Here is a 22457-nt window from a genome sequence, read left to right as displayed (position 1 = left end):
TAAAACTAGTGGAATGTTTTCCAAATCAAGCTTCACATCGTTCTGGAGGGCCTGATATGGGATCATATTAGGCCCAATGTGATGATCCCATATCAGGCGCTTTCTGGATATATCCTATGATTTCTGGATATATCCTATGGGTTGAACAAGTTCATGATACTTACCTTTGTTGTCGCATCTTCTTGCTTCATTATGAAAGGAGAGTATTTAGGCGAACAAAACCCTAAACACTTGAATGGACAAACCTCTATGTGGATTTCGTCGGAGACCCTTAACGTCCGTCACCTTAGATGTGTGGATTTCGTCGAAAAGCGGACACTCTGTGTGAATTCCGTTGGAAACACTGGACACCGGGACACAAGAAGACAAGGTTTCAGTGGCGAATGATGACTATGTATTTCCACGAGTTAAGAAAGAAGGGAATAAATCTTGTATGCATCCAAATCATTTTATTAATTTTAAATTTAAAACTAAATAAATATGACTCGGATACATTGAAAAACAACGTTTGGAGGTAGAGGATTTAAGAGATTGGCAGAAGGGATAGGAAGAGAATGATATTATTTTTAGTGTTCTTTTTGATAATTTTGAAACTAAATTGAGTAAATAAAAAAAATATGACCACTCCTTTTAAGTAAAAAGCCGGAGAATAAATAATACAGATGAATATTAATATAACTCAGAAGAAAAATGGTTCTCCAATAACTTTGTAGAACATGATGGCTGCTACTTGACACCAATTTATTCGTATTCATATTGCTAATCTCATTTAGCAGTGCCTCAATCAGCATTATCCGTATGATATATCAAATTTTAAAATGGCATCTATGCATTTTATATATTCAAAATGGTAAATATGAGATACCCCCCAAAATAAAATAAATCCAAGAAACATAGACCATAAAATATTCAGTAAAATCAAATATTTAGACTATTACAACTCTTACGGTACAGTAGTTGAAACTTCACAGGTACAGATACAACATCAAGCCCGATCAAGGGACGGCTAGTGCTTTGTGCTTTCAAGTCCAGGAACCATTAACTAATGTAGGGAATTTCACCATGAGACTATGATCAAGAAAATTATTTAAAAGCTCGACTAAGCAAGACCAAAGAACATATAAAAAAAAATGTAAAGCACAGCCATGCGATGAGGCCAATGTTCAAATTTCTAAAATGGTTCTAATCTGATCAGGTGAATGTCTCACCATGGACCTAGGGTCAGGGTAGTTGTTGTTGGGATCAATAACTGCCTTGTAGATGAGCTCATAACCATCTGCTAGTGCCCTTGCCACACGTGTACGTGCGTCTGACCGCAGCCTTGGAAATTGTAATTGTTCATACTCTGGGAGAAAACCCTGGTTTGCAGTAACCAATTCAAAAAATGTCCTCAGGCATTCAGATAGAACCGAAGGTGAAGTCTCCTCCACCTCTGATAATGATCCAGCCTCACTGACATTTTCTCCCGTAGTAAATTTCTGGATGTAAGACAACTTACTCAACAGCCCACATTTCAAGAGAATGGCATCTACTTCCTTCTGAACAAGAATACTGACATTAGTCTCAATAGCAGAGGTTATTTTATTAACATAACCTGCAGCCACTTCCTGTCCTACTAGTGGCTGCTGAATAGCGGAAAAGCAATTGATGAGGTAGATTTTGGTTGAAGTTTCAGCATCCTGCGACAGGAAAAATCATGACAGCAAACAGTAATTATCATCAACGTACAACTAATATTGAAAAACATAGGATAAAATAGGTACAGTGAAAATCATTAATTCTTAATTACACCACTGTAACCAAGCAATAAATGATTCATAAATGATTCTCTAAATAGACCACAGTACCTCATGCAAGTTTATCTATATGGCGTAAACAACAATTCTGACAACCAACGAGCCACGGGAATTTTGTGCAAGAATATCTAGTATGCAAAGGTTTTAGCTTCAGAATGCAAGGCCAGATTAAAGAAGCATTGTGAATGTGATACAGTGGCCCTCAATGAATGAAGTTTTTGCATGTTAGTATACAGTGATAAATCTGGTAGATCTGTTGTCTGCATAATATTAAATTTAAATATCTCTAGATGCAAAAAAAATTTTGTCACATCTTGTTTTTATCTTTCCCAGAAACCTTCCTCTTATCAAGTAGCTATTTATTTGTTCAACTGAAAACTCCAAAAAAGTGTTCTAAAGAACAGCAGAACAGATGTTATATATTCATGTTATATATTATCATGACAATTAAACAAAGGAGCAGATAAAGAAGTCTAGTAGAAGATATATATGTGTGTGTGCACGCACGCATGTATAAAAGATAATTTTATGTCTATAGTTTTGTTTCTGTTATTACTCAGAACACACTAAAACTGAAAAAAGTGTTCTAAAGAACAGTAGAACAGATCTTATATATTCATGTTATATATTATCATGACAATTAAATAGAGCAGATAAAGAAGTCTAGTAGAAGATATATATGTGTGTGCGAGCGCGCACGTGTCTATAAAAGATAATTTTACGTCTATAGTTTTGTTTCTGTTATTACTCCTTAGGACACACTAAAACTGAAAATAATATCCTGCAATATACTAATAAGCCATGAATCACAACTATGTTTGTTCCTAATATCAAAAAATAGTGAAATTGGCAATTTTAGTTTACAGTGCACTCATGTAGGCACATAATCAAATTCTTCCATAACTTGCACAACTTTCTTTAATAGAAACTTTAGTAATAGTGCCCTAGAGATTATGAAAGGGAATCACAATGTATGGCAATTGCACATATGATTAAAATTAAGCTTTTGTTCACAATCTTCTTATCTTGTATAAGTAGAAGATTGTAATAAAAAAAATTATAGCATTGTCGATTCGGTGATAGATTAAAAGATATGGTGAGACAATCTTAAAGCATATACATTGCTATTAAAAAGGTGGGACATCAGCCTCACAATATAACCAGTACGTGACTAGCTTCTAGGTGGATTGTTAGAGAACTATCTACTACACAGATTGCAATGCGAGCCCATTTGGTAGTTTACCTAGTGTTTATGGGAGCTTATGCAAATCAGTATATCTGGTCCTTATGCTTCAGGTTGCTATTTATCATTTAGAAAGATCAACATACACCTAATGTTTGATCCCTTGAAAGGGTTCCATGTAATTTGTGATTATGTTACTAATATTATGTTGCATGTACACAACTGGTAAAGGGAGAACATATCACATGATTTAATTAGTAATCACTCAGATCAAATCTATGCATAGTGGAATCTAATTGAGAAGTGCTCTCAAGTTGGTCTTCCGTTAAGTGGATTATAGTTGTATCAACTAAAGTGAACATTTGGATGTACTGGTCCAACTCCTAGAGGCATGTTGTGACATGAGATGATAAAAGGGGTCTTTATGTAGCACCAAAAGTGTTTGATCATTCAAGCACCGCTGCTACTAGTTGTAGAAGCCTACAAAGCCACACACCAAGCTCAAAATATGAACATAGGATGCAAATAGTTTTATGATTGACATAGAGATAATTAATCATTAATTATTGACATGCTGATTAATTGAGATGGGTTAATCTTAATTTGTTTAAATTAAATTGGAGAGATCTAATATGAAATTTAAGGTTAATTTGCATGATTGGATAGAGGAGTTAAATTGGAAATTAATTAAAGAATTAATTGAATTCTCAATTTGGATTTAATTAGAGGATTATGTGGATATAATCCTAATTGATTCTCTAAGAGCTTTAAGATCAATGAGATTGAATCTCATCACCAAGCATTGGATTAGATCATAATATATTGGATCTGACAGACATCTTCTAGTAAATATTTTGGTGCCTTCTAGAGATGGAATATTCCATAAAATGATTCTAGATGTCATGAGAATTGCTTAGCGGCTGATTGGGTTTAGTGGGCTCATGACGTAACTAAGTGTATAAGCTCTCGTTAATTCCCTAAACACCAACTAGTGGTCATTTAGATCTAGATCTAGATCTAATCTACCTACCTCCCTCTAGCTCTTTCTTCCTCTCCTTGGTGGTGGTGATCAGACCTTCAAGGTGGTGATTAGATCTCCTCCTTCCTTCAATGCAAAGACGCTAGCATCTCCTCATTCCTCAAGTCGTCAAACTGCATGGATGACGTAGAGAACGTAGTGCTCATTGAATCTTGCATAAGGTATGACAACCTAAACCACGTTCATCATCCATTCCAATACTTGCTTTGGACCTTCACAGATATGCAAGTATGGCAAAAGTTAGAATTATCTGCTTCCGCAATGCGCCAGTGTGCTTCTTTTGTTGTGGCATTCAAAGACAGTTGTCACCAAATTTATCATTTAGTGCAATGTATCAAAAGAAAACAAAACTACCTAGTTCTCAAATAAAATTGTCCTAAAATTCATAATAAGTGTTCATACTTGTAGACTTTCCTGTCTACTAATATAAGTATTCATTTAGACATCTGTTGCAATTTATACTTCCACAAATAACAAATCTGCATCAGCTATTTAGAGTAATAGCCATTAAACCCTAAGAAATTGGGACAAATGGCTCATTATTAATTTTAGCACAAAATTTGTGTGAGATTTTGATGTTTGTGCACCTAGAGACGATAGAAACATACACACACTCAAAGTAGGATAACAATTGCTGGAGAACACTAGAAGAAGAAAATTTAGTTAGCTTGCAGACGTTCACCTGTGACAGGGTGGATGACTTCTTGCTTAGCATTGCATCAATTGTCAAAGAATCTCTGCTACTAGAGCCCAGATCAGAGCTTGTTTTACTTCTCCTTGAATGTAGTGCTTTAGATTTATGTGCTTCTGCTGCTTGTTCGCACATCTAAACAGAGAAATTAGAAACAAATCTTAAGATCTTAAAGAAAAGAAAATAAGCTCATATCATAGTGCTTTCCCCTGAAATAGGGAGGGAGCACATTGCAAAAAAAAAAAAATTGTCGATGAAAACCAATGAAGCTTGAAATTAGGATAACGAAGTGATGGTCAAAGTACATTTGCACTATTGTCAGCAAGTCAAAGTTGCATTTATGAAATATCTATTTTCTCTAATAGATTGGCATGTAAATGATATGCTATTAAAGAAAACAAAGAACATATAGTATGCATAGATAACAAAAACCAAAATGAAAATCGATCAGGCCAGGATTCGACCCACTGGTTCGCTAGTCGCATTGATAGGTCAGTAGATCAGACTGCATGCCAACTCAATGATTGACTTGACAGAGCCCATTGATCATACCAGCCTAAGTGAACTACTGATACTGCATATCTATTAAAAATTATTTATAAATACACACATATAAGGCGAGAAAATTGACATGTATTTGTTATCCTCAAGCATGCCCTACCTAATCATCATCATTTGACATATTATTGACAAGAGAGCATAAAAGCTAAAGTAAAGCTAGCATACATGTGTATCTGCTCTTATTGCCACTATTATTAATGGATGATCAAGTAACTAAAAAATGTTGAAGCGGTTAGAAGTAAATCCCACATCTATAGGATTTATGTGTAAAGAATCTACATTTGTAAATATCTTTCAAGAAAAGGTATAAGGTTCATAATTTTGATACCACTCAACAAAATGAACATCCATATAAAAACTGTAGTATTAAGTACAAGTGACTTCTCAGAGTATACCATTTGATTGGAATTTGCACAATGTATATACTAATTATCAATAAAGTCATAAGGCAAAAAATTCAAATCAATTGTTAAAAGGGTGCTCAATCAATTCTAGTATGATACCAAGAAAGAAGTGCAATGATATCCATAGTATAAAAATCCAAGACTTCAGAAGCTTAGTTTCAAATTCCCTCTAATCTCCAGTAAATGACAGTCATCATATGCAATTGGAGTACATGAGCCAAAGGGAATTAAAGGAGAAAAGGAAGGAGCACTGCAAAATGAGAACTGCGGAGAAACACTGTCTGACGGAGAAGAGGAAGGGTATCTTAGAGAGATATCGACAAAGGACTAAAGAACGGAGGGAAATGCTTTGTCTTATGACAGTTTAAGAAGCTGAAAGGGATAGAATGGTCTATGTTTTGATGGCAAAAGAAGCCCAAAGCCTATAGATATTCCCAAAAATGTTAAAATCATCTTGGAAGAATTCCATGACAATATTCCAGAAGAGCTACTAGTGGTCTTCCACCTCTTAGAGAAATTCAACATCAATTATTATTCTTCCAAACAGCGCATACAATCGGATGAGTCTAAAGAAGCATGAAGAGTTGAAATGGCAAGTGATGGATTTTTATATGTAAAGGATACATCAGAGAGAGCTTAAATCCTAATGTTGTTCTAGCTCTTTCGACACCAGAGAAAGATCTTGACATCTGCATGTTGATAGCGGAGCACTTGGAATTATGTCAAATATAGATTCCTAATACCAACAATTTATTACATATCTGACATGCTGGATGGAGCTGATGTGTTTTTAAATGTTCAATTTTCAAAGTGGCTATCATCACATAGAATAAAGTTAGGATATGAATGGAAGATCATTCAAAACAAGGGAGGGATTGGATGAAAGAGCAATTTTCCCAAGGAACTTCAATTTCAAAAGATTTTTTTTGTCATCTTCTTCTTCTACCTCCCCATCATTGTTGACTTGTCAGAATTAGTTGGCACTGCAGGGCTTGAATATTTATTAATGACATTTCATTACCCAAGATAATATTTTTGTGAACTGATTTGAATCGAACAATAATTTCATATCAAATCACAAATTTCATGTTGCATTTAGCTTAGATAGAATTCCCAACTAAAGATATACAAAAAACTAACAACTAGTAAGGAAAAGAAAGTAATAACAATCAGTAAGAAATTGCAAAAGGGAAGTCAAAACTCACTTGAACTATAGGATCAAGTAAAGCAGAAATCACAGGTTCAAAATCTGGCTTTTTGCCAGAAGCAGGAACCATCATGCTGTTATAGGTATCAATGAGTTCAAGCAACAAGGAAACCCCTTCTCTCATTGCTGGTGGTGGGGATAGATCCACTGCAACCAGTGGAGGGTACCTCAAAAGTTTCTCTCCACGACTCTTAAGAATGTTGAAGAAGGTTTGCTGAGCAGCATCCTTGAGTAGCCAAAGAGTATTGCAGAGAGCTGTATCTCTTCCAAGCAAATCCGAAATCTAAAAGAAGAGCAAGATCAAATATTGATAACTGATCAAGGCATTCATGGAACAAATGGCTAGCAACTTACAGTATGACTGTAGAACTCTAATGTATTGCTCAGTCTATAGGATATAATAAGGCTAGGCTGAGACTGCAAAACTTGCTCTACTCTGATTTTGAATGGTCTACAGGCACCTTCAAATATTCTGTCCAGAATGAAGACCATCTCAGGCTCAAATTTAGCATTATTCTCCTCAGAACTTTTGGATAAGTGACGGATAGTAGAGTTTGTTTCATTATTTGCATCCGGATCGAGTAAAGCAATTACAAGTTCTCTTTCAGAAGCCAAAGCCTAGAAATAAGACATGTAGCAGAATCTTAGGAAAAAAATCATCCTTAAAATCTGTTAACCATCATATGATAGTCATTAAAATAGTGTATCTAGCCCACATATATTCAATAGCGAAATTTATAAATATACAAAATTGGTTGTCTACAAATATATGGAGATACTTATAAAAAGTCCAGACCTGATGAAGCCATCCTAACATGTCACCAACATAACGCAAGGGATCATGAGCATGCACTTCAATAGGTCTTGGAAGCGTTCCAGGTCCTCCTCGTGTAAGTGCACTTATAAATCGTCTAAAAAGTGCATGGTGCCGCATATTTGCAATCTAGACTTAAATCAATTAGACTAGGAGCATAATAAATAAGGAATAAGTCAAAATACAAGCTCACACCTCTTCTGCACAGTACTTGAAAAGAACAGGCCTTTCCTTGAGACAACATACTGCCATCTTTAAAAGATTGCTGACTTCAGGGTTGTCATTATCGCCTAATTTCTTACACTCAGCTTGAACCCACCTGCAGAGAGCAACATAAATAAATAAGTATATTTTCCGCTAGCTAATGTAATTTTTGCTTCCAATTTTTTATATCTTAAATAAGAATTGATCTTTAACACCTTTTACCATTTTATCCATTGAAAAAAAATGTCTTAGACCCTATCAACCTTTTAACTTTCATTTAAATAAAGTCCTGAGAATATTTAGAATAATAATGATTACACTCCTGTGTTTCGAGTACATGCAAACTATGCTAGCCATATTCTTCAATTCCTAGCATTACATTTATAAAGACAGCCCATGGTAACCCTAACATCCTTCAAGGCATTGCCTTCATCAATTTCTACATGTGAACATGTAGTAGGGTACGTAGTAAAAAAGAAATAGTGCAGATTTAAATATAATATTGGCAATCAGAAAGGTTATCACCTGCACAGTCTCTCATAGGCTCCTTCTTGGTAAACCGACATCACATCCATTAGCTCCAACCCAGCACGCTGCTTACAATTTAATCCATTTAGTTCTAATTCAGATAAAGAAGAAAAAGATATCAAGAGGAGTTGCCATTCAGTCCCGAAGATTATAAGCGATGATAGATTAACAATGATTGTTATGTTGGTTGAATCTGGTTTAAATTGCTCTTCAATAAAGAATCAAAATCACCTTTTACTTTTTTGAGAACTTTAATCCCAAAGTCATTGCAGGACTGCTATTCAATTCTTTTTTATTTTTGTGAAAAAAAATGTAATTAAAAATCAACTCAACATAACTATTTTTTATGTTACCTGTCCGCATCATCTAAGTTCACTGTTTCTATTAACAATGATATAATATCTTTGGTAAATCTTTTTATATAATTGTAAAAAAAGAATGTCGAACAAATTAATATTTTTATTGTTCTGTAAGCCATAACAAGGCATATATTCTAGTCCTTTGTTCACAAAAGTTATTGCAAAGGACTATATCAATTTTACAACTCTTATGCAGCTCAAATATAGGTATATGAAAAAAACAGGTGCATGATATAAAAAAGAAAGCCAGCAAGGAAAATAATAGTTAGTTGTGCTTGTTATTACATGTTATAATACTTTATGAAAATGTCCAACTTTCTTGAAACCCCCTGGCCCACGTTGACAATTCAAGTTCTCGGGTTGATTCATGTCTTGTGTTTTAAATTTTGGGGCTTTATATTTGAGTTGGTTATCAAGGTTTGATATAAAAAGTCTGACTTGAACCAAATATTGACTAAAGCATGTTTATAGTAAAATTTATCAAGCCAAAGTTTTAAAAGACAACCTAGGTGACCGCGTATGCCTAGCATATGCAATAAAGGATCCCATCACATGTAGCACATGTGATCTCCCGTATGTGGTTGGGTTTAGGCAAGATCAAGTGATCTATGTGAAGAACATATGGGCATTCAAAAATCAAATTGTGATTCACTCAAGCCAGTTTGGATTGAACTAAAACAAATAAAAAACTCATTTCACATGTGCCTTGAGCAGTTCTCAAATAATATGGGCTGCAATGATTTTGCCCCTTAGAGGATTACTTGTAATTTGTAATACTTGCTTAGTTTTTGGTATGATAACTTGCAAGTATCATTTTAAGTTTTGCAAGTGTTCAATTATATCCACGTTACTTACATGATTGTTCTATGTAGTTAAATAATATAGATTGTTATAGCTTATATGTTTTACACGGTATGATTATGTGTATTTTTTACATCAATTATTGATTTGATAGGTTTATTAGAAAATTTTATTATAATTGTTCAGCATTAATGTATATAAATAATTTTTGCATTTATTTTAAACTTGGACATGATATGCCCAGACATATGTGCTATGAAGCACATAAGTTGACCCCGTGATTTACCTCCCTTCACATAACCTGGGGGCGGGCTTTGAGGGGCGCCTAGGATGAGCGTAATCGCCTTTTGCTACAATATGAAGGATATTGATTGTACACTACAACACACTTTTTAATAACATATCAAAACCTATGAAAAGTTTACCAACTTTTAAAAAAAAAACACTTAAATCCGATCTAATAGATGAACACCTATTGAACATTACTTTTAAATACATAAAAATTCCATGAGTCACATAAGCAATGTAAATAGTAGGCAATCATAAAAATATAGATGCACAATTGGTTGATACTAATACAAAAAATTATTGGCAAGAGTGACATTATTAGTGACTCAATTGTAAGTCACATTAACATCACATATTAAAACAATTATGATTGTCGAGATGACTAAATGAACAAACAGTAATTACTTTAACTTAAAAAGGGATAGCCCAATGCACGAAGTTCCCGCCAATGAGGGTCCCGAGAAGGGGTCAGACCATATGGGTCTATTGTATGCAGCCTTACTTTAACTTATAAATCAAAAAATAAAAATGCATATAGATGAGTTTTTCTGTGTAGCTACAGAATTATTTCCTGAGAAGACATACAATCTAGCTAAACCTGCCATTACGGATTATAAACATACAGACTTGATGAATTCTGATGATTAATAAGGTAAGATAGCAATGGACACATGAAAATACATAGGGAACAATGATACTCAATCCTTAAGCCTCAGTAACCGCTTGTTTCCTCCCATGATGTTCAACCCAAAGAAATCAAAACAAAGAACGTTAAAATCAATCAATAAAAGTCATTAGTCTCCAATAAAGTAGACAAGTGAAGTGACTAATGCAGAAATTCGGAAATCATAATTGCACTTGAACAACCACAAAATAACAATTAATCCTACCTGGTGATGTGTTCTTAGCAATATCTTGCAGTTGGCATGAATTTCCTGAACATGTGCTAGAGCCTTGAAGAAACTCTCACCAAGTTCTTCTTCCCTCAGAGCATTTATCTATGTCATGGATCAAGAAAATTTGCATAACCAGCATATAATTTTATAAAGTGAAATACCATGTTATTATAGCTTATTTAGTTACCTCATCACTAGAAAGCTGGTAATCATGTAGGAAGCATGACACAATTTCTTGCCTTTGAGTGGTAACCTCAAGTTCTTGTTTTAGCCTCTCTGTGGTACTTATGATATCCCCTGTGCTAGCACTGCAACTGCTCAATGCCTTTCCAATCCTGTATGATTAAAGACCCAGCAAAATAGTTGTATTGGAATAAAATATAGAAAATCAAAAAGCAGCCTAGTAATGCTTAAGCAGCATCAACTTAGATAAATAAATGAGCTCCACTAGAGTCAATATAGGCAGATCGAGCAGCAAGAATACCACAGTAAAATAAGCTTTCCCAGTTTTGTGTCCTGATAACCACAAGATATGAAGAAGTTTTAGCTCATGCAGTTCAATCTTGGCAAGTTAGGAATTATAAATGAATCAAAAATTACCCTCGTGATTATTTAAATTTTATCAGGCAAAGACATCCTAATTTCCAATATTTATCAACAGAGCAAAGATGAATGGCAAATTTGAACAGCAAAAGCTCATGAAGAAATCAGATGCTTGATAGGTCTTCATCATCCACTACATCTATTCCGGAAGGATTTCAGTCCAATATCTAAATAGCTTATCTTTCTTGCTCAGTCAAGAGAGAAAATGAACATTATAAATCAATAACTCTGAGGAAGAAGGCAAGATAGTCCCAGGCCGTGTCAACCATCTAGATCTCATAGCTATTCTAAGTCTAAGTTTGATTTGTCATTCAAATTGTCAGAGGAAACAAAAGCCACAATCTGCATACTAATAATCCTTAGGGAAACAATTTGTGAGAAAAATCTGTACATCTATCTATGTGGACTCTGGACTATATGCAGGCAAGTTGCTAGGAGAGGGCAAGTGATGATCTGTCAAAATAAGCAATCGATATGCCAGTGTGAGATCATCCCGATCAATTATACTCCCAGGGGGGCATCGCATCTTGGGTAAATAACAAGATGCAAGAGTCAGATTTTACTGGATCATACGCCTCTACTGAATTGAGGATGGAATAGAACCATGTAACAGTTCATCATTTTCTCTGTTTCTTCCTATTTTGACAAAGACTTACTGGTCGCAGCAACCAGCCAAAGCATTGATCTCCTCCTCCACTCTATCCAGCGCCTGATCAAAGGATCGCATTTTTATAGATTTCAATGAATAAAATATAAATTGAGAGAGTGAAAGACAGAGAGACCTGTTGGGCGGCAAAGGAGGCATCAAGGAATTGATGGTTGATGGCAAGGGCGCGCTGCTCAATGGAAGATTTGAGGTTACGCCGGGCCTGCGGAGTGTTGTCGGAATAGAATGTGGAAAGGGTTCCCAAAGAAGACAACAGATCAGGGCTGTCCGTCCGCGTCTCCAACACCTTCCTCAGCTTCCTGGATAATCCGGGCGCCAACGCCGTCACCGCCATAGAAAACACCCAATAAAAAACTCGCTTTTCTTCCTGATGAAGAACACCATCGACATGCATCGTCCAAGAGAGAAAGGAGAGAACTCCATTAGACCTCATGATTCCAACAGAAGATTATTTCTCATACGCGCTGCTTAAATTTAGATTTGAAGACAAAGGAAACACAATCTCGGCATCGAAAGGAGTCTGTTACCTCCGCAAAGAAAGAAGGATGAAGTTTCTTGGACCTCGCACCCACCGTGGTATAGCCGGCTTCCACTCAGCGACGGCCTCACGGACGGGATCTCGCGCTCAATCGCTTCATCGGAGACTGAAAACACTAGAGACCCCCCTTCTTACGCACAGCCATGTTCGCTGGATCTGAATTAATGGATCAGATATATTCACTCATCCATCGTACGGCAGTAGATGTCTTTCATAATCAACGACCAGATCTTGAATGTCATAGTTGTTTGGCTACATCGTCACAGCTGATTTCTCATAGGGTTCAGCTCTGTTGCATCAACGTTTTTTTTTATTTATCAATCGACCTCGAATATAATGTAGATATTCGATTGTGTTTATCAATCAACGTTTTTATCTTATTTCAATTGTGTTTAACATAATGTAGATATAGATCTTATGGCTGAGCTAAGATCTTAGGTTAGTATAAATAATTAGAATGAAAATGAATCGAATATGTTTATATTTTGAGTCGGTTTAAAAAATATTTAATTAATATTTAATTAATATTTATATAATTTTAATTTAAATAAGTTCAAATTAAGATCTGAATAATTTGAAAATGAATCGAATATGTTTATATTTTGAGTCGGTTTAAAAAATATTTAATTAATATTTAATTAATATTTATATAATTTTAATTTAAATAAGTTCAAATTAAGATCTGAATAATTTGAACTAAACTTAAATTTAAACCATTTTCAAATTATAATTTGATTCTACTTGAATTAAGTACTTGGATTTAATTTCAAATGGAGTTCAAGCAAAAATTATTTGTATTTTCGAGCTTCAAATAAAATTTAAATATCATATATATTTTTTACTCAACTATTAATATTTTTATATTATTTGACCCGATTAGATTAGTTTGCATTCTTATAAGCAACAATATTATATAATTAATAAAGTAAAAAAATATATAAAATCTTATAACCATAAAATATTATAAAATAATTATTTTATAATTGCTTCAAGTTGATCATCAAATAGATAAAATTTTGAGAAATTTATGGATAATAATTGCATCAATTTTTTATTATCAAAAGTTAAAAAAAAAAATTTGTGCGCACAAACAAAAAATTACACAAAGGGTAACTTTGTAGTCTATCAATAATACCATAGAATAAATAGTGATGTAAATTTATCTCTTCTAATGAATTAGAATATAAATCAATAGAAAATTAGTTTCAATGCGATTTATCCATCTATAACTCCTAATAAATAGCTTTTATAAACTGAGCATGTTATAATAGACTGTGTTTGACCGTAAAGATTTATCATACACTCTTTTATCTAATGAGCTTATCATTTAATGATATTCAAATCTCAAACCTCATGATGACAATGTCTCATGCGCTAACCATTAAATCGTCTCGAGAGGACTAGATTAACTCAACCCATGGTCTCATGCATGGTTGAACCCTGGAAAGAGTTGCATATACACTTTAAATATTTTGCTAGTCTTACAAAGGTGATGGAAAATTAACACAACTCATGATAAGAGAAGTCCATTTGGCTAATCACTCAAGAAATCTATGCATAATTGAATTTGACTGAGATATAATTCTCAATCTACTTTCTTATTATGGATTATCTAGATGATCAAAGAGTATACTAGTGGAATTGCTTTCGTTTCCGGTGGATGTGTTGTCTCATTCAAGTTCCCTACACAATGCAGACAGACACTGGAGTCCCAAAACGAAAGCTCTACCTATTTGCTATCTTCTCTGAATTAAGAAGCTCATGGTCATGATAAGGATTACTTAAGCAGTTTACTAACAATTAGAATAAACATACTTTACACAGTGAAACTATCACATTTCAAAGAATATGGATGAATAATCTATCATGGATTTGGAATGATGCGAAGAAGCTATACGCATGACAATTTTTTATATATTCCATAATAATATCTTTCAATGAAATCTCTTTATCTGATACAATTACTGTCCATCTCATTACTCAAAAGGAATTGAATACTTGGAATCATCCCGTATCACAAACAGAAAGTCAGGAAATGGCTCATGCTTTGCAGCGAAAGATTTCGAACCAAGTGACTGGCTAACTAGCTGATCGTCATCAGTCATTTTAGTTCTGCTACTAATCAACATCCCCAATCTCATCAAGGTGAAACTCAGGGATTTTGTAACCAGGAGATTTCATCTCAAGTGCCAAGCCTTGAAGCATTCCATAAATTTGATCATTTTCCGGGTGCATTTGATCCTTAGACATGAACCTGTGCATGGAATCTGCAACCTCAATCCAACTAGACCCTGGTTCCTTCCTCATTCCTCTTTCTCTCATCTCTTTCCTCACCCTATCAGCACTCTCCCAATTCCTATCAGAAGCATACACATTTGATAGAAGAACATGATACCCTGCGAGTTCTTCCTCCTTTCCCAGTTCAAATAGTTCCTCGGCTACTAACTCGCCCAACTCAAACTTGCCATGAACCCTACATGCAGCAAGCAGAGAGCCCCAGATTCCTGTGAATTTTCCAGATTCGCCTAATCCTTTGGCAAAATCATATGCTTCCTCCACTCTTCCTGCTCTGCCCAGCAAATCAACAACACAGCCATGATGTTCTGTAGTTGCTGCAATGCCAAAATCCTTCATTGATTCAAACACCGCGAGACCTTCCTCAATCAATCCAGAGTAACTACAGGCTGAAATGAGTGCCACAAAGGTGACTGCGTCAGGCTTTACTCCTAATTCTTTCATCAACTGGAACAGAGCCAAAGATTTCTCTCCGAGCCCATGTTGGCCAAATGCCGACAACATGGTAGTGTAAGTGACAGTGTTTTTGTTGCCCATGCCATCAAATATTCTCTCGGCAGTACATATCTCACCACATCTGGAGTACATGTCTATTAGTGCTGTGGCAACAAATACATTGTCATCAAGACAATATCTAATGGCAAATCCATGGATCTCTTTTCCAGCTTGGATTCCTCCAACTCCAACCGGGCTACAAGATGGAAGGATTGAAGTAAGCGTCACAGCATTTGGAATTTGGGAATCTTGAAGCATATTTCTAAACACTGCTATGGCTTCTTCGCTCTGCCCATTCTGTGTGTACCCAGCAATCATGGCATTCCAGGTAACTTTATCTCGATTATAAGATCTCTCACTGTTGAACAGACGGCATGCAATCTCAACAGAGCCAGACTTCGCGTACATGTCGATCAGGTAACTCTCCATGCCATCGAACTGAATATTGTGCCTGATGAGGAATCCATGCATCTCCTTTCCTATTGAAAAGCTTCCCAGATTGGATGCTGCTGAAAGCAGAGCCACAGCGGTCACCGAATCCACAACAAAACCCTGTTTCTGCATCTCGTACACCAGTAGCACACCCTCCAAGTTCAGATCATTCTGCACCAAAGCAGAGACAATAGTGTTCCATGTGACGACATCTCTCTCGGGCATTTGCTCAAACACTTCGAATGCTAATTGAACTTCTCCGCATCTCGAATACATGACTACGAGAGCATTGCTGAGCACCAAAGGTAGCACCTTTCCGGGATTCTCTTTGATCAGATAGGCGTGGATTTGTTGTCCCAACTGGAGATCTTGCATCTGAGAGACCGCAATTAGAGAGGAGAGAAAGGTCACCGTATCAGCAACCACCTCGCCTGATTCCAAAATCTCGACCAGGAGAGCGAGGGCTTTGCTGTAGTCACCGTTCTGAACGTACCCACTGATCATGGTGTTCCAAACTTGCGTATTTTTACCCTCTGTTTGATCAAAAATCCACCTTGCTGATTCGATACCCGACAGCTCCGAGTACATCAAGATAGCAGCGCTAGCCACAAATGGATCATTGAGATGGCCATGGCCGCACTTGACAAGCAGACCGTAAAGTACATCACAGATCTTGATTTCCCCAATTGCAGAAACAGCCGGGAAGACGTTGACAAAAGTGACAGGTGTCGGTCGGATTCGGACCTCAAGCATCAGCTTCAGGAGCGCTAACGCCTCGTCAGAGCACCGGCGACGGACGTACCATGCGATCAGTGTATTCCAAGCGACGACATTGCGATTCGGCATTCTGTCGAACACGAGGCGAACGGCGTCGACACGCGATGTTTCAGGGTCCATGGCGCAGGCGTACATGTTAAGGAGGGAGTTGTTGAGAACCCGGTTCCTCGGAGGCGCCGAGTGGAGACGGACGATGCGGCAGTGGATGGATTTGCCGAGACGGAGCTGCCTGGCGTCGGCGCAGGCCTTGAGGGCAGAGGAGTAGGTGTAGGCGTCAGAGGGAGAGTTCATGAGGGCGTAGAGGCGAAGGGCCTCAAGGGGTAGGGCGTTGCAGACGTAGCCGATGATGAGGGTGTTCCAAAGAAGGGTGGGCGAGGCGGCGGGGTGGGAGAGGGAATCGAAGAGAAGGCGGCGGGCAGCGTCAAGGCGGCCATCCTTACAGAGCTGGCTCAGCCGGGACCGGAGAGTGGTTTTCTTCGTTTGTTGCGGGTGCCCATGAGGAGGCCCAGGATCTTGTGGTTGCTGTTGATGATGAAGTTGTTGTGATTGTGTTCGTCGAAGGAAGGTGTGGTGGTAGTTGGGCGGCGACTGCTTCCTCGGAGGAGGCGTAGTAGCAGGGAGGCGGAGGGTGGCGCGGTGGAGAGGAGGGTGGGGCGCGGACATGAGGTAAGGTTTGGTCTTCTCCTTCCGTTCATATTTCTTTTTATGCGTTTGTGATCTACGGGCGACAAAGGGAGAGGCTGAAAATTTTATCCATGCGAGGACGACGACGTTATAATGGAGATTTCTTGAGACAGACTGCGTGATTATTATTATTATTATTATTAAACTCAAATTTACTTTCCATAAATATTATATCCTAATTGCTAAACTCTAAATTTTAAATTCTAAATCCTAAAAAAATTAACACTAATGCTCATGTATATAACAAAATTTCATTTCTCCCTAGGATCTGGTTTCATTGTTCAAATACATCACGGGTCAGATTGTAAGTGAGGAAAAGTATAGCGATTATGTTTCTAGATTTGGAATTCATTACGAAAAATAAGATATTTTTCCATTTGCTTGTTTATTAACTGTTTGCTTACACTGGATGCATGATCATAGTGTTTCATTCAAATGTCTAGCAGAGCACTACATTCATCTTTGCATAGCTGCACAAACCATCTCCTAGGAGAGCACTACATTATCCCAATATTCTTCAACCTTTATATTCCCATTAAGTTTTGTGATCTATGCCTAATAGATCTTTGTCAATACAGTATGTTTGTGTTTGTTTTGGATTGAATCTTATATTTTTATACACTGTGTCTATCAATGCTTTAATTCTTTGTTCAATTTCAAGATGTGATTGAACTTTTCCAGACAATTGTATTTTTCTATCCCAAAATGCTTCAATGCATCTTGGACTTCTACAAAAGGTATTTTTCAGAAAAAAAATTTATTAAAATTTCATAATATCTACTCATATTGACTACTATCTCTTTTATCGTTCTAAATATTCTTTTACTTTGGTTTTTTAATATTGTCTGATTTCCACTTATTTTCATTTGGTTTGGTTTATTATAGAATGATTTACACTGGATTTGAGCATGTAACAAAATAGTGTCTGATATTAGCATTTTTGTTTTGACTTGTCTTGATGTCTTAAACTTTTGCTTTTATTGCACAGAAGAATGGTAGTTTCTATCAGTTTTCCACGTTGAGCCTACATCTAAACTCTCTTGTATACTGCATGATCCTTTCAACTTCATATATATTTTCTTTGTACTAGTTGACCAGGCTGTGGAAACATTTGCTGAACAACTTGATGCTGGCCACAAAGATTCTTGTTCTTGGAGAGGAAATTGCTGCGCTGACAGTTTGGTGCAATTTCCTCCCATGCTTCCATCTGCAATAATTGGTGGTTATAAAGATCGTTGTGATGGCCTTTTGCAGTTTCCCTTCCTTCCAGTGGTAGCTTCATCTGCTATTGAGACTATAAGGCTCACCAAGAGCTCAAAGATTGATCACATGTTAGCTCAACCTAGTGGTTTTTTTTCTGGGGAGTTAGGTTGTAAAGATGATAACAATACAAGCAGAAAGTATTTTGTATTTAAAATTAATTCTTCCATTTGTTCCCCTTACGTTAACGTACATAATAATCTCTGTTGTGTAATTTATATCCATACATAGGTTTCGTTATGTTTGTGCTTTTCTTATATGCTAATCTCATTAGAATTCTCTCCAAATGCCATTATACGTACCTGCTATTTAATTTGTGTGGCATTCTGTACATTGATCAATTTCTCTCTACTTGGGCACTTGAGCTCATCAATTTTCTTGTCTACTGTCTCTACTATGCCTTTTCAAATGAAAATAATGATTTTGCTTCTGATTTATTAGTGATGAACCACTAAGTGTAGCAGTTTGTGCTTGTTTCGTTTTTCAGAAATCAATAGTGAGGATTTTTTTAGCACAACTTCAGGTTTGCTGATCTCTATATTAAGAAGCAATTTAAAGAGTTTTGGATATGAAAAAAGCAAGATGACACTTGATTCTTAACTACTATCATTCATAATATTCATATAAGAAAAGGCTTAAATATAAATAAACATAAATTTTCTAGTAGTTTTTATTAAAAAGGACATTTTATTTTAAAATCAAATAAATTAAAATAATTTGATTTTATATTTTATATTATAATAATTTAACTAAATAGTACATTAATTTAGTTAGAAAAATATTTAAGATTGAACCAGGGGTAATACAGTAAATGTGCAAGTAGGTTATATATTAAAACCTCCAAACAAACAAGTTTTTATTACATTACTTATGACTGAACCAAACTACATCGATCGATCAAAGGAACCACTGTATGACCGGTCGTTTGGGTGAACCAGCGTCTGATCAGTCTGGTCGACAGAAGAGAGGGCTGAGCGGGCCACCCGTCCAGCTCGGGGTTGGCATTGGCATTGTACATATTAGTAATAAACCGATAAAATAATAAAAGAGGAAAGACTGAGATATTTAATAAGGGGAAGATAAAACAAAAAGAAAACACTCCATCTATCATTGAATGCGAAGAAGCTAAGACAAAGACGTCTTCTGTCGATAATTAATATAATTAAACAGGAGAAGATGGAAGTTCACTAAGAAAGGTACAAAAGAGTATGCTAGGTATGAAGAAAGACAAGATTCATTTCTATCCCTATTATTTTCGATTCCTCTTCTGTTTCTAACTTGAGCGTCGGAGGGTCAACGTCAGGGACCCCTTCCTGGTTTGGTTTGTTTTGCATATAGGAGCGAGGTCTTCATCCACTCAGCGAAACTACCACATCCCTGGTTTTCCAGCTTCACGATTTCGAACAGGATCGTCGTATGTGGGAATGTAGTCTACATCCGAACGAGAAGATGGAAGACGTCAGACGATTCACAATGGTGACGCTGACACAAGAGGAGCTCGATATGCTGATACAAGCCCGAGCGCGCGAAGATAGTGAAACAACAACAACAATAGGCGATGGTCGAGTGTCAAGCATAAGAGCCTGCAGCCTCCACGGCAGGTCGTCAGGCTGAGCAAGGGGACCAAGCGGAACAACTTTCCATTCGGGAACCGAACAAGAGGTCGATCGACACCTATAGGGAAGTCCCTCATGCGTCGGTCCCATTCCACCAAATGTCGTTATGGACTCTAGCAGAAGAGAGGGCTCGAGCGGACAGAGACCGGGGATCTTCCTCCGATGAGGCACCCGCTCGAGACACAGGGAAAAGGAATGCGCCCAGAGAGGATAATTCACCCGAGTAGGTCAATCAACAACTTTCGGAGGGGATTCTAAATGATCCTCTACCGAAGCATTACACCCCACTAACGATTGGAGCGGTCGACCCTGACGACCACTTGGCCAAGTTTGATAATGCGGCCAGACTTCATCAGTACACGGATGAGGTAAAATGTCGGGTCTTCCTCACCACGTTATCTGGATCGATGCAATATTGGTTCAAGCGATTGTCGAGCAACTCAATCCGCAGTTTCAAAGATTTCCGAGTGGCCTTCCTACATCACTTTGCTAGTAGTTGCCGCCATCAGAAGATGAGTGTGGATCTATTATCACTGAAGCAGGAGCCCTGAGAGGCATTAAGGGTTTATATTCAACACTTCAATCAGGTGGCGATGGGTGGCGATGGACATCCCAGCAGTCTCCTCGGAAGTGTTGGTGAACACCCTCACCCAAGGGCTCACCGAAGGGAAGTTCTTTTGGTCGCTCATTCGGAAGCTGCCGAGGGACTTTGGCCACCTACAAAAGAAGGCCAATGAATATATCAACATGGAAGAAGCTCAGGCGGCAAGGAAGAAGGAGACATCCATCGAGCCAGCAGGAGTGCTTGAACGGCGACAGCCGAGCAGTCATCAACCCCCCAAGGGGCCTCGATCAGGAGGAGCCCCACCGAATGAGCCTAGGACACATACCGTGCAGCATGTGGTGACCGCTCATCCAAAGGCTGCAACAGGCAAGATGTGGGCGTCGATGTTCTGCTCCTTCCACTAGTCGACAACACACAACACCCGAAATTGCCACGACCTGACAACTAGCAGGCCGGCCTTGCAGGGATATCATCGTCGATCCCCATCACCTGATTGGCGACAAAGGCGTCGATCGACAAAGGCGCCGATCAACTAGCAGATGGGAAGAAGACAAGACAACAGCCAAACCACACCACCATCGACCTCAGTGTGGGAGCAATCCAAGACTCGCCCGAGTCTCTGCCGAGCGGAACAAACCGTCAGCACCGGAGGAAGAGAACCGGAGTAACGCCACCCAAGAAGAGATAGAAATGATAAATGGAGGGTCGACAGGTGGAGATTCTGACCGAGCAAGGAAGTTGCACGCTCGGCAACTCGTGATCCACGCTATTGGCTGCAGCAAGGAGAGAGCTGAAGGGCCCGAAATCAACTTCGGCTCAAGAGATTTAGAGGGAGTGGAAATTCCTCATGACGATGCACTAATCATCCAAGCAGTAATTGTCAATTATACAATCCATCGAACTTTTATTGATACAGGGAGCTCGGTGAACCTTATATAGCAGTTACAAATCGACCGAAGTGAACTTCTACCAATGACGACACTACTCTATGATTTCACAGGTAACGAAGTGTTGCCGATCGACCAGACCAAGTTGGCCATCTCACTTGGCGAAGAGCCCTTGAAGAGGATAAGGACCAGAAACTTCATTATGGTAGATGCACCGTCAACCTACAACTTTATCTTAGGCCGACCAGCCCTCAACGAGTTCCAAGCGATAGTGTCCACCTACTACCAGAAGATTAAGTTTTCAGTGGACGACAAGGTGGGAGAAGTCAAAGGTGACCAATTGGCCGCTCGGCGATGCTACGTCAATATTGTTGGTGCAATATCCCTCAGGTCAAGGTTGACCTGGGTAACCAAGCTGTGTCTTGGTTTGAGTTTAGATGTTTGACAATAAGATATTGATTGAAGAAGAGTCAAGTAGGTCAAGGTTGACTGGATACTTGACTGGAAAGTCCTGGTGAGTGAAGCCAGGCAGAAGAAAAGTCCCGTGAGAAGTAAGAAAAGTCCCGGTGAGGGACACAAGGAAGTCCTAGTGAGTGAAGCTAGGCGGATGGAAGTCCTAGTGAGTGAAGGCCGCGATCCTGAAAGTCCTAGTGGTGAAGCTGCGGATGGAAAATCACGGTGAGTAAAGCCGGTGAAAGTCCTAGTGGTGAAGCTGGCGGATGGAAATGGTGAGTGAAGCCGGTGAAAGTCCTAGTGAGTGAAGCTAGGCGGATGGAAAACCCTAGTGAGTGAAGCTAGGTGAAAGTCCCGTGAGTGAAGCCGGCAGGAAAATCCAGATGGATCAAGGATGATCGGACATCCTTGGGA

The 22457-nt window shown here is 37.8% G+C and overlaps 2 protein-coding genes across 2 annotated transcripts; both read right to left on the bottom strand.

Annotated features, from left to right (window-relative positions):
* Positions 1-874: 874 nt before the first annotated feature.
* LOC122052794 (conserved oligomeric Golgi complex subunit 6-like) lies at positions 875-12729 on the bottom strand. The gene is made up of 12 exons (XM_042614500.1): positions 12569-12729; positions 12157-12408; positions 12031-12083; positions 10959-11106; positions 10766-10873; positions 8425-8492; positions 7891-8014; positions 7678-7824; positions 7236-7499; positions 6880-7164; positions 4701-4844; positions 875-1679 (listed from the first exon to the last, which is right to left on the bottom strand). Exons 2-12 carry the CDS (start codon positions 12373-12375, stop codon positions 1164-1166), a joined length of 2076 nt encoding a protein of 691 aa, XP_042470434.1. The 5' UTR covers positions 12376-12408; positions 12569-12729; the 3' UTR covers positions 875-1163.
* Positions 12730-14499: 1770 nt separating this feature from the next.
* On the bottom strand, positions 14500-17334 carry LOC122052793 (pentatricopeptide repeat-containing protein At3g22150, chloroplastic-like). The gene has a single exon (XM_042614499.1). The coding sequence runs from the start codon at positions 17239-17241 to the stop codon at positions 14698-14700; it is 2544 nt and encodes an 847-aa protein (XP_042470433.1). The 5' UTR covers positions 17242-17334; the 3' UTR covers positions 14500-14697.
* Between the last annotated feature and the right edge of the window lie 5123 nt (positions 17335-22457).

The sequence above is a fragment of the Zingiber officinale genome, chromosome 3A (genome assembly GCF_018446385.1).
Source record: "Zingiber officinale cultivar Zhangliang chromosome 3A, Zo_v1.1, whole genome shotgun sequence".
Lineage (NCBI taxonomy): Eukaryota > Viridiplantae > Streptophyta > Magnoliopsida > Zingiberales > Zingiberaceae > Zingiber > Zingiber officinale.
Note: the sequence above shows the minus strand (reverse complement) of the source record. Positions and strands in the feature narration are given on the sequence as shown.

Excerpts from the sequence above, each read along its gene's own strand:
- LOC122052793 (XM_042614499.1), bottom strand. The coding sequence starts at position 17,241 with ATGTCCGCGCCCCACCCTCCTCTCCACCGCGCCACCCTCCGCCTCCCT.
- LOC122052794 (XM_042614500.1), bottom strand. The coding sequence starts at position 12,375 with ATGGCGGTGACGGCGTTGGCGCCCGGATTATCCAGGAAGCTGAGGAAG. Across the intron at positions 8,493-10,765 it reads TGCTAAGAACACATCACCAG|CGTGCTGGGTTGGAGCTAAT; the intron begins GTAGGATTAATT and ends AATTGTAAGCAG. Across the intron at positions 4,845-6,879 it reads TACTTGATCCTATAGTTCAA|ATGTGCGAACAAGCAGCAGA; the intron begins GTGAGTTTTGAC and ends TTCTCTGTTTAG.